A 13,074-nucleotide genomic window follows, 5' to 3' on the forward strand; every position below is an offset into this window, starting at 1 on the left:
TCAATGACGTGGATTTTCATTGAGGCAGTCAGTGCTGCCAAAAACACACATTAACCAACGTCTCAGAGCTCTCACACCAACTTTATTCGCATTTAGAAGTTGGGACCAGTCGTTTTATTTCCTTCGTTTGTCACACTTCAGCGCAGTTTTGTCACCGCTGTGATAACAGGTGAGCAAACCGAGTGAAACAGTAACGTTAGAGGAGGTTTCCTGCTCGCTGCTAGTCAAAAGTCTCTGCAGGACCAACTGTTAAAACTGTGCTCAAAATTGCCTCATGTCAGTGTTTGTCTGTCTCGTTAACTGTACAGTGTGTCAGCTCAGACTCCAGGATGAGCAAAAACAACAAAGCGTTGAACCTGAGGGATAAAATCAGCGGTAATGAAGTGGACCTGAGCCTGTGTAACCTCACCGAGGTGCCAGTCAGAGAGCTGGTAAGTTACTCATCGTCTCTGTGTCTCACTTTGTGTGTGAAGATTTTAGAGGAATTAAACATTCATTACATTATATGAATGTGCTGTAACTTTAAGCACGTGGTGGCGTGTGTCAGATATACATTTAGAGCTTATATCATACTGACATTATGCTTTGATTTATCCCAACAGGCTTTATTCACCAAAGCAACTGTTGTGGACTTGTCTTGCAACAACATTACCTCCCTCCCTGTAAGTACAAACGCAGGCATACTGCACTAAAACACACCATTTACCCCTCAGAGGAACAGTGTGTAACATTCAGGAGCACTTAGTGGCATAGGCAGCGGTGAGAAGTGCGGATTGCAACCAGCTGAAATTTCTCCTGGTTAGAATTTTATTAGTCTTCATCGTACAAGAGGGTTTTACCAGGAGCCAAATTATCCACAGAGGCCTCTTCCTCTCTAGAACAATCAGACGCAGTGATTAGTATGGTAAAAACACTCAATAAAGCAGTTTAAGTTACAAATCAGTGTTTTGCTGATGATGCTTGGCATGTTAGAGACAGGCTGCTAACCCAGCACCTGTCAATGCGTGCTCACCTTTTTTCCATGATAATTTAAGATCCAGAAGTTTAGGAAAGTTATACCAGGAGCTGAATTATCCGCAGAGGTCTCTTCCTCTCCATAACAAGCAGACCCAGTGATTTAAACCAGTATAAAGTGTGTCAGATTTAGGGGGTTTTAGTGGCATCAGCAGCGGTGAGGAGTGCAGATTGCAACTAGCTGAAATTTCTCCCGGTTAGAATTTTTTCAGTGTTCATAGTTCAAGAGGTTTTTACCAGGAGCTGAATTATCCACAGAGGTCTCTTCCTCTCCAAAACAAACAGACGCAGTGATTAGTATGGTAAAAACACTAAATAATGCAGTTCAAGTTACAAATCAGTGTTTCGCTGATGATGTTTGGCATGTCGCAGATAGGCGGCTAACCTAGCACCTGCTAATGTGTGCTCACCTTTTACCATGATAACTTAAGATCCAGAATTTTAGGGAGTTTTTACCAGGAGCTGAATTATCCACAGAGGTCTCTTCCTCTCCAAAACAAACGGACGCAGTGATTAGTATGGTAAAAACACTCACTAAAGCAGTTCAAGTTACAGTGATGTTTGGCATGTCACAGACAGGCAGCTAACCTAGCACCTGCTAATGTGTGCTCACCTTTTACCGTGATAACTTAAGCTCCAGATGTTCAGTAGGTTTTTACCAGGAGCCGAATTATCCACAGAAAATTTTAGTGATCATCAAGTCTCTTCTGCAGTGGAATTAACATCGCGTTATGCATGCATACTCATTATCGTGACAGCCCAACAACAGATGGAGACATGAAAGACATTACTTTTCAGTGTATGTAATAGTGAGAGTGGCAGGTTTGGCAGACCTTCGATCTAGACAATGAATTCAGCAGCAATAAATCTTTTTGAGATGTTATATTATTTGTTAACTTTAAGAGTGTTGTTGTCAGATAATGTGCAGGTTTACATTCATACGACATGGAGCAAAATGTGTTTCATGTTTTAAATCCCCAGAGGCAAATACCTCCAGATTGTCCAACATTGACTAACAAAGGAAATAAGAACAATAGAACTTGAGTTATTTCTTATTTGTCTGTATCTCCTTCATGCAGCCAGAGTTCTGCAACCTGACCCACCTGGTGAAGGTGGATCTGAGTAAAAACCAGCTGACCTGTCTGCCAGATGACGTGGGGAACCTGACCAGCCTTCAACATCTGGACCTGTACAACAACAAGCTGACTGTGCTACCTGTCAGCTTCTCTCAGCTCAGGGTTGGTGTCTGACACGAGCTCTGTTGTTTGCATCGCCTCTGTACATTGGGTGCCAGCACTATCCACTAAGTTACTGACGCCCTGTGATCTATTCCTTTAATAGTAAATAATTTGTGATAGCTTTCTTTATTCCTTACCTTACCTTACACGATATATTCGTGTACTCTGCACTTGTGTTAAATATGTGTGCAGACTCGCATGTAGTTGGCTGTAGGTGGCTTTGTTTTTAAAAGTTTTTATTTCACTCTGTGTGTGTTTGTTGTTAGGGTCTGAAGTGGTTGGATCTGAAGGATAACCCGCTGGAGGCCAGCTTGGCCAAGGCAGCAGGAGACTGTCTGGATGAGAAGCAGTGCAAACAGTGTGCCTCCAAGGTGAGAGCGAGAGGAAGAGATGGTCAGAAGAATTATCGGGAAGAGATCAGTTAAACAGCTTTCAGTGTCTAAAATTTAATGTAATTCTCCTCCAGGTTTTGCAGCACATGAGAGGTCTTCAGGATGAGGCCGATCGTGCACGAGAGAAACGCCTCTTGAGGGAAAAAGGTCAGTGTGACGATGACAACTTTTTATTTGTGTTTGCAAATTGATCGATTTTGCTGGATGATTAAACCGCGTTACTTTTTTGGTTTAGTGCTAAAAACTGTCGATGAATTTCAGGTCAAATTTGTAGTCTTGCTTTCTTAAGCCCAGTTTAGACTGATGAGTCGTGAGCAGCAAAACTGTTAAGAATGTTGCAGAGAAAAGTTGCAGCGGCGTGAACTGGCTGGTCTGAGCTCAACTCAAGCCAGCTGATGGAGTCACCGGCACCTCAGCTGGTTGTATTGCAGGCAGCTGGTTCTAGAACATAAGGCACGTTACCTGTTTCTACAGCCAGTCGGCTTGTAGTGAAGTCTGCTGGTCAAGTCAAAATGACGGCAGACAGCGTGTTTGCTTGCTGTGGCAGGTGCTCTGTCCCCGCCAAGCCCTCTATTTCCGTCCTCACGGTGTGCTGGTGTTGAACAGTGGGTTGCTGCTGCTCCTCGCTGTATGTGCTTACTTATATTATTGTGGTGTATTTATTATGAATACAGTCCATCTGATGCTCACTTTATGTTTTTCACCATGTTGTCACAACTACAAATACAGCTGTAGCCAGTATCTCACTATCACTATCCTCATTCATATTTTAAGAAGCTACAAATTATATTCAGCCACAAAATAAACCTGAAAAGCTGCAAATCAGAACAGAAGTACAGAGAGTTGTTGCATAGAGATGATACACAGTCTCACCTAGTTGCCTTGGTGTGAACTGTCAGGTATTTTTGAAGGTTGCAGAACGGTGCATTGCAAGTAGCTGCATGTTTCAGCTCATCCCGTTGCAAATCTTTGCTCTGAACTGGGCTTTAGTCTTAAATCCAATAATTCCAGATTTAAATAAAAAAAGCTGAAACTTGTATCAAACCTGCTCTCTTGATTAAAGTGCGTAACTCAATAACATCCACGAGAGCGAGAAGAAGTACTTAGATCCTCTACTTAAGTGCCAATACATCCAATGTGAAAACTTAAAGTATGAAAAAAAAAGACTTGTTCTGCATCTGTGACTGATTTATAATTATATATGATACACTGCCTGGCCAAAAAAAAAGTCACCACCAAAAAAAAAGGTCATACACTCTAATATTTCGTTGGACCGCCTTTAGCTTTGATTACGGCACGCATTCGCTGTGGCATTGTTTCGATAAGCTTCTGCAATGTCACAAGATTTATTTCCATCCAGTGTTGCATTAATTTTTCACCAAGATCTTGCATTGATGACGGTAGAGTCTGACCGCTGCGCAAAGCCTTCTCCAGCACATCCCAAAGATTCTCAATGGGGTTAAGGTCTGGACTCTGTGGTGGCCAATCCATGTGTGAAAATGATGTCTCATGCTCCCTGAACCAGTCTTTCACAATTTGAGCCCGATGAATCCTGGCATTGTCATCTTGGAATATGCCCGTGCCATCAGGGAAGAAAAATCCATTGATGGAATAACCTGGTCATTCAGTATATTCAGGTAGTCAGCTGACCTCATTCTTTGAGCACATACTGTTGCTGAACCTAGACCTGACCAACTGCAGCAACCCCAGATCATAACACTGCCCCCACAGGCTTGTACAGTAGGCACTAGGCATGATGGGTGCATCACTTCATCTGCCTCTCTTCTTACCCTGATGCGCCCATCACTCTGGAACAGGGTAAATCTGGACTCATCAGACCACATGACCTTCTTCCATTGCTCCAGAGTCCAATCTTTATGCTCCCTAGCAAATTGAAGCTTTTTTTTCCGGTTAGCCTCACTGATTAGTGGTTTTCTTAAGGCTACACAGCTGTTCAGTCCCAATCCCTTGAGTTCCCTTCGCATTGTGCGTGTGGAAATGCTCTTACTTTCACTATTAAACATAGCCCTGAGTTCTACTGTTGTTTTTCTTTGATTTGATCTCACCAAACGTTTAAGTGATCGCCGATCACGATCATTGAGGATTTTTTTCCGGCCACATTTCGTCCTCGAAGACGATGGGTCCCCACTATCCTTCCAGTTTTTAATAATGCGTTGGACAGTTCTTAACCCAATTTTAGTAGTTTCTGCAATCTCCTTAATGTTTTCTCTGCTTGATGCATGCCAATGATTTGACCCTTCTCAAACAGACTAACATCTTTTCCACGACCAGGGGATGTGTCTTTCGACATGGTTGTTTAGGAAATGAGAAGCAACTCATTGCACCAGTTGGGGTTAAATAACTTGTTGCCAGCTGAAAGATAATCGCCCATGCAGTAATTATCCAATAGGAGGCTTGTACCTATTTGCTTAGTTAAATCCAGGTGGCGACTTTTTTTTTGGCCAGGCAGTGTATTATTAGATTGTAAATACTCATGCATTAACATGTAAGCAGCATTTTACTGTTGTAGCAGGTTGAAGGGAACCAGTCTGAAGTAGTTTAGCGAGATTAGTCTGGATGCTCCCAGCCTAAAGGGGTTGTAATTAATGGTGGAAGGAAAGAAGAAAAATTAAGTTATGCTACACATACTTATATTCTTATGTTTGTAAGTATTATTTGCAAAACAAGACTGACTCGGAATAATATGTTAGTAAGTTAATTCCTTTTCTCTGGCTCCCAACTAAGTAGTAAGCTGAGATAGTAATTGTGCTTTTGTAGACTCATAGGATTTTGTTCCACTGAGGATGAAGTGCATTTTATTCATGGCAGGGAACCAGAAATGCAGTCATACAGACTGCATCTCCTCTAAATGCATTTTTCTTCATCCCTCAATCAGAGCTGGAAAGGAAGCGGGAGGTGAAGCAGAGGGAGCGGGAGGCCAGAGAGAAGGAGGCACGTAAACGGGAGAAAGCAGAGGAGAAGGAGAAAAGAAGGAAAGAGTACAACGCTCAGATGGCAGCTGTGGCTGCACGGGAACAACAGAAGAAGAAGAGCGAGGATAAGAAGAAGAAAAATGGACAAGCAGCAGGTGAGACTAAAGGTCTGGACGATGCATCTCTTAAAGGGATATTTCATGTTTTTCTTTCCCAAATTAGACTTCCATTGACAAATAATAGTCGATAAGAGGCTTTTTGAGATGTTTAATGCAGGACTTATCAGCGTATTATTAAACTTTAATATTACTTAATTAGTAGAGTATGCTACAAAATGCCATGAACAATGTATTTCATAAAAAAGTCATAGTATGCCATAAAAAATGTCATGGTATAATATGTCATACTGGTCTATTCTGTAGAATTTTGGGGTCACCTACTGGCAGAAATATGATATAGTAATCATACCTAGGATTTCATTCGTGTGTAATCACCTGCAAATAAGTATTGTGTTTTTGTTGCATTAGAATGAGCCATTTATATCTACATGTGGAGCTGGTCTCTTCCACAGAGTTTGCCGTGTAGTTCTACAGTAGCCAAGAATAAACAGCCAAAACAGTGGTTCGAAATAGGGTGATTCCTAATTTCCCATCTGGCAACGTAGTTCTCCTACATGCTTGGCACAAGGTTTCAGTTGGTTCCAATCAGCAACGTCACTGCTAGATTCCACTACATCTTTCATAAAATGTCAAAAAACTGTGATAAAATGCCATGAAAATGTCAAAAAATATCATAGGAAAGTTTGCCAAAAAAATGTTTTAAAAATGTCATAAAATGTCAAGGAATGTCATAGTTTAGTGAAAGTATAGTGTGCCATATACAGTCAGGTCCATAATTATTTGGACAATGATACAGTTGTCGTCATTTTGGCTCTGTACACCACCACAATGGGTTTTAAATGAAACAATGAATACCTGCTTAAAGTGCAGACTCTCAGCTTTCATTTAAGGCTTTTTTCAAAAATGTAGTATGAACCGTGTAGGCATTACAACCATTTCTTCACACAGTCCCCCGACTTTAAGGGCTCATAAGTATTTGGACAAACTAACATAATCATCAATTAAACAGTCAGTTTTAATACTTGGTTGCAAATCCTTTACAGTCAATGACTGCCTGAAGTGTTGGACACATAGGCATCATCAGATGCTGGGTTTCTTCCCTGGTGATGCTCTGCCAGCCCTTTACTGCAGCCGTCTGCACTTCCTGCTTGTGTTTTGGGTGTTTTGCCCTCAGTTTTGGCTTCAGCAAGAGAAACGCATGCTCAGTTGGATTCAGGTCAGATGATATGACTTGGCCGTTGCAGAAAATTCCACTTCTTTGCCTTAAAAATGTCTTTGGTTGCTTTTGCAATATGCTTCAGGTCAATGTCCATCTGCACTGTGAAGCATCGTCCAATGAGTTTTGAAACATTTAGTTGAATCTGAGCAGATAATGGTGCCCCAAACACTTCAGCTTTCATCCTGCTGCTCTTGTCAGCAAGACAAGACTTCACTAGAATAAATACAGAGGGTTTATCACAAGATGCAAACCATTGGTTAGCCTTAAAAATGGAAGGCCAGATTAGAGTTTGTCAGAAACCATCTAAAAATCCTGTACAGTTGTGGAACAGCATACTATGGACAGATAAAACAAAGATCAACTACCAGAATGATGGGAAGACAAGAGAAGGAAGAAGGGAAGGAACTGCTCATGATCCAAAGCACACCACCTCATCAGTGAAGCATGGTGGAGGTACTGTTATGTCATGGCCATGTATGGCTGCCAGTGGAACTGGTTCTCTTGTATTTATTGATGATGTGACTGCTGACAAGAGCAGCAGGATGAAAGCTGAAGTGTTTGGGGCTACATTATCTGCTCAGATTCAACCAAATGCTTCAAAACTCATTGGACGATGCTTCACAGTGCAGTTGGACATTGACCTGAAGCATACTGCAAAAGCAACCAAAGACATTTTTAAGGCAAAGAAGTAGAATGTTCTGCAATGGCCAAGTCATATCATCTGACCTGAATCCAATTGAGCATGCGTTTCTCTTGCTGAAGCCAAAACTGAGGGCAAAACACCCAAAACACAAGCAGGGAGTGCAGACGGCTGCAGTAAAGGGCTGGCAGAGCATCACCAGGGAAGAAACCCAGCATCTGATGATGCCTATGTGTCCAACACTTCAGGCAGTCATTGACTGTAAAGGATTTGCAACCAAGTATTAAAACTGACTGTTTAATTGATGATTATGTTAGTTTGTCCAAATACTTATGAGCCCTTAAAGTCAGGGGACTGTGTGAAGAAATGGTTGTAATTCCTACACAGTTCATACTACATTTTTGAAAAAAGCCTTAAATGAAAGCTGAGAGTCTGCACTTTAAGCAGGTATTCATTGTTTCATTTAAAACCCATTGTGGTGGTGTACAGAGCCAAAATGACGACAACTGTATCATTGTCCAAATAATTATGGACCTGACTGTAGATGTCAAAAAAATATCATAGGTAAGTTTGCCATAAAAATGTCACAGTGTAGTATGTTATAGAAATGTCAAAAAAGTGTCATTGAATAGTATGCCATAAAATGTCAAGAGTCATATTATAGTTTGCCATAAGATTTTCAAAAACAGTCATTGAAAGGTATGCCATAAAAATGTCATAGTATAGTATGTGATAAAAAATGTTGAAGAAGTGTAATAGTATAGTCTGCCATAAAACTTTTTGAAAAGCCATAGTATAGTATGCCGTGAAATTATCCAAAAATGTCATGGTATTGCATGCCATAGAAATGAAAAGTATAGTATGCATAAAAATGTCAAAAAGGACATAATATAGTATGCCATGACATTGTCAAAAAATGTCATAGTATAATATGTCATAAAAGTGTCAAAAAATTTTCATGGCATAGTGTATCATACAACATCAAACAAAATTCATAGTTTAGTATGCCATAAAATGTCGAAAAATATCATAGTATACTATTCCATAAAATTTCATGGTATAGGATGTGATGAAAGTGTAACAAAAAAATGTCTTAGTATAGTATGTCATCAAAAATCATGAAAAAACATAGAATTTGTGAAAAAAGTCATACTATAGTATGTTGTCAGAAATCATGAAAAATCATCATAGTAAAGTATGTCATCCAAAATCATGAAAAAACGTCACAGTATAGTATGTCGTCAGAAATCATGAAAAATCAGCATAGTATAGTGTGTCGTCCAAAATCACGAAAAAAAAGGTCATAGTATAGCATGTCATCCAAAAATCATCATAGTATAGTATGTCGTCAGAAATCATGAAAAAAGTCATAGTATAGTACGACGTCCAAAATCATGAAAAATCATCATAATATAGTATGTCGTCCAAAATCATGAAAAAACGTCATAGTATAGCATGTCGTCAGAAATCATGAAAAAAAAGTCATAGTATGTCGTCAGAAATCATGAAAAAAAAGTCATAGCATAGCATGTCGTCAGAAATCATGAAAAAAAAAGCCATAATATAGTTTGTCGTCCAAAATCATGAAAAAAATGTCATGGTTATAGCATGTCGTCAGAAATCATGAAAAAAGTCATAGTATAGTATGTCGTCCAAAATCATGAAAAAAACGTCATAATGTAGTTTGTTGTCCAAAATGATGAAAAATCATCATAGTGTAGTATGTTTTTTTTAAAAAAATCATGAAAAATCATCACAGTATAGCATGTCGTCAGAAATCATGAAAAAACGTCATAGTATGTCGTCCAAAATCATGAAAAAATGTCATAGTATAGAATGTCGTCAGAAATCATGAAAAATCATCATAGTGTAGTATGTTTTTAAAAATCATGAAAAACGTCATAGTATAGTATGTTGTCAAAAATCATGAAAAATCGTCATAGTATGTCATCTAAAGTCATGAAAAACAGCCATAGTATAATATGTTTTTAAATCAGAATCAGCTTTATTGACTTGAGTATGTGTGCAAATACAATGAATTTTACTTTCATTTCTGATGCACCTTGATTGCACATAGACAAAAATGCACAGCAGTATACCAAAATAGACATACAGCTTAAACAAAGACAACAGAGCTGGACAAATGTAAAACTTAACTATTTAACTACTACATACAGCTATTGGACAGATATAAATATATTTAACAAAGCGTGATAACATATATATTAAAAAAAAAACAGTGATTAACGTGACAGCATTTACAGTATGTACAGTGTGCATAGATTTATATTTGGCAAAGTTGATATATAAATGTTTAGCAGTGTATAGTTAAACTATAAGAATGTATCATTTACAGGTGGATACTTGGTGTTCAAGTTTTTGCACAAGGATTGTTCAGAAATTGGTCCTGACACTATGGGCTGTGTTAACTGTTGATCTTTCCTGTGGAAAGAAACTATGTCTGGTTGTTTTGCCAACAGTTTTCGGTAGCACCTTCCATAGGGGAGAAGTTGGAACAGGTTGGGATGCATCTGTAGTAGTGATTGCTGCCTGTTTCCCGACTCTAGACATGATTAAGTCCTGAATGTAGGGCAGGCTGGCATTATTGACTCTTTCCACGAAATGACTGTCTGTTGTAACCTGTTTGGTGACTGGTCCAATCCACACAGTGATGGATGCAATAAAGTTAGAATGAATAATTGTGTAGAATTAGATCTGCAGCTCATGAGGCAGGTTGAACTTCCTCTGCTGGGCCTTTTTCCTGATGGACATCCACTCTAGGCCCTGGGAGATGGAGGAACATAGTGTGTTATTGAAAAGCCGAAGTGTAGCATATTACAAAATCTCACTTAAACAAGTCCTAGTACAGCATGACATTTTAATAACTTCTTAAATGACATTTTAATGCCATAGTGTATGCCATAAAAATGTCATGTTATAGAATGTGATAAAATTGTCATAATGTAATATGCCATTAAATTTGGAAAAATGGGTCATAAAATGTAAAAAAAAAAGAAAAAGAAAAAAGGGTCATAGTATGCCATAAAAATTACATAGTGTAGTGGGTGATAAAATTGTCACAGAATAGTATGCCATAAAATTTCATGGTATAGGATGTGATAAAAGTGTTAACAAAAAAAAAAAGTCAGAGTATAGTATGTTGTCCAAAATCATGAAAAAAGTCATAGTATAGCATGTTGTTAAAAATCATGAGAAAAAGTCATAGCATGTTGTCAGAAACCATGAAAAAATGTCATAGTATTATAGTATGTCGTCCAAAATCATGAAAAATCATCATTGTATAGCATGTCGTCAGAAATCATTGAAAAAAGTTACAGTATAGTATGTTGTTAAAAATCATGAAAAAACATCATATAGCATAATATGTCATCAGAAATCATTGAAAAAAGTTATAGTATAGCATGTCGTCAGAAACCATGAAAAAACATCATATAGCAATATGTCATCAGAAATCATGAAAAATCATCATTGTATAGCATGTCGTCAGAAATCGTGAAAAAAAGTCATAGTATAGTATGTCATCAGAAATCATGAAAAAAGGTCATAGTATATCATGTCAGAAATCATAAAAAAGTCACAGTATAGTATGTCGTCAGAAATCATGAAAAAGTCATAGTATAGCATGTCATCAGAAATCATGAAAAAAAGTCATAGTATAGTATGTCGTCTAAAATCATGAAAAATCATCATTGTATGTCGTCCAAAATCATGAAAAAAAGTAATAGTATAGCATGTCAGAAATCATGAAAAAAAGTCAAAGTATAGCATGTCGTCAGAAACCATGAAAAAGCGTCATAGTATAGTATGTCGTCCAATATCATGAAAAATCATCATTGTATAGCATGTCGTCAGAAATCATTGAAAAAAGTCATAGTATAGCATGTCGTCAGAAACCATGAAAAAACATCATACAGCAATATGTCATCAGAAATTATGAAAAATCATCATTGTATAGCATGTCGTCAGAAATCATTGAAAAAACTTATAGTATGTCATCCAAAATCATGAAAAAAAGTCAGAGTATAGTATGTCGTCAGAAATCATGAAAAAAGTCATAGTACAGCATGTCGTCAGAAATCATGAAAAAAAGTCACAGCATGTCGTCAGAAACCATGAAAAAGCGTCACAGTATTATAGTATGTCGTCCAACATCATGAAAAATCATCATTGTATAGCATGTCATCAGAAATCATGAAAAAAGGTCATAGTATATCATGTTGTCAGAAATCATAAAAAAGTCACAGTATAGTATGTCGTCAGAAATCATGAAAAAGTCATAGTATAGTATGTCGTCCAATATCATGAAAAATCATCATTGTATAGCATGTCATCAGAAATCATGAAAAAAGGTCATAGTATATCATGTTGTCAGAAATCATAAAAAAGTCACAGTATAGTATGTCGTCAGAAATCATGAAAAAGTCATAGTATAGCATGTCATCAGAAATCATGAAAAAAAGTCATAGTATAGTATGTTGTCCAAAATCATGAAAAAAAGTAATAGTATAGCATGTTGTCAGAAATCATGAAAAAAAGTCAAAGTATAGCATGTCGTCCAATATCATGAAAAATCATCATTGTATAGCATGTCGTCAGAAATCATTGAAAAAAAGTCATAGTATAGCATGTCGTCAGAAATCATGAAAAAAAAGTCATAGTATAGTATGTCGTCAGAAATCATGAAAAAAAGTCATAGTATAGCATGTCGTCAGAAACCATGAAAAAACGTCATAGCATAATATGTCATCAGAAATCATGAAAAATCATCATTGTATAGCAGGTCATCAGAAATCATTGAAAAAAGTTATAGTATAGTATGTCGTCAGAAATCATGAAAAAAGTTATAGTATGTTGTTAAAATCATGAAAAAAAGTCATAGTATAGCATGTCGTCAGAAACCATGAAAAAACATCATAGAGCATAATATGTCATCAGAAATCATTGAAAAAAGTTATAGTATAGCATGTCGTCCAAAATCATGGAAAAAAGTCATAGTATAGCATGTCGTCAGAAACCATGAAAAAACATCATATAGCAATATGTCATCAGAAATCATGAAAAATCATCATTGTATAGCATGTCGTCAGAAATCATTGAAAAAACTTATAGTATAGCATGTCGTCAGAAACCATGAAAAAAGTCATAGCATAATATGTCGTCAGAAATCATGAAAAAAGTTATAGTATGTTGTTAAAATCATGAAAAAAAGTCATAGTATAGTGTGTCGTCAGAAATCATGAAAAAAAGTCAGAGTATAGTATGTTGTTAAAAATCATGAAAAAAAGTCAAAGTATAGCATGTCGTCAGAAACCATGAAAAAGCGTTATAGTATTATAGTATGTCGTCCAATATCATGAAAAATCATCATTGTATAGCATGTCGTCAGAAATCATGAAAAAAAGTCATAGTATAGCATGTTGTCAGAAATCATGAAAAAAAAGTCAAAGTATAGTATGTTGTTAAAAATCATGAAAAAAGTCATAGTATGTCGTCAGAAA

At 37.4% G+C, this 13,074-nt stretch overlaps 2 protein-coding genes across 14 annotated transcripts in view; one reads left to right on the top strand and one right to left on the bottom strand.

Annotated features, from left to right (window-relative positions):
- lrrc59 (leucine rich repeat containing 59) overlaps nt 1–13,074 on the top strand; it is a 16,681-nt gene continuing 3,607 nt past the window's right edge. For 2 of the 3 annotated variants that reach the window (XM_033611526.2, XM_033611527.2), the window contains exons 1-7: nt 1–169; nt 309–431; nt 603–662; nt 2,094–2,252; nt 2,519–2,623; nt 2,719–2,791; nt 5,541–5,732. In XM_033611526.2, the coding sequence (XP_033467417.1) occupies nt 330–431; nt 603–662; nt 2,094–2,252; nt 2,519–2,623; nt 2,719–2,791; nt 5,541–5,732 (691 nt within the window). In that variant the 5' untranslated portion in view covers nt 1–169; nt 309–329. The remainder of the gene's footprint in view (nt 170–308; nt 432–602; nt 663–2,093; nt 2,253–2,518; nt 2,624–2,718; nt 2,792–5,540; nt 5,733–13,074) is intronic. The other variant, XM_078163162.1, reaches the window with a different exon arrangement.
- The window catches only part of nat9 (N-acetyltransferase 9), a 20,108-nt gene continuing 16,572 nt past the window's right edge, over nt 9,539–13,074 (bottom strand). For all 11 annotated transcript variants that reach the window (XR_013488344.1, XR_013488345.1, XR_013488342.1 and 8 more), the window contains one exon: nt 9,539–10,339. The gene's annotated coding sequence lies outside the window, so the exon portion shown is untranslated. The remainder of the gene's footprint in view (nt 10,340–13,074) is intronic.

Source organism: Epinephelus lanceolatus, chromosome 21 (genome assembly GCF_041903045.1).
Source record: "Epinephelus lanceolatus isolate andai-2023 chromosome 21, ASM4190304v1, whole genome shotgun sequence".
In the NCBI taxonomy this organism is placed as follows: Eukaryota; Metazoa; Chordata; class Actinopteri; order Perciformes; family Serranidae; genus Epinephelus; species Epinephelus lanceolatus.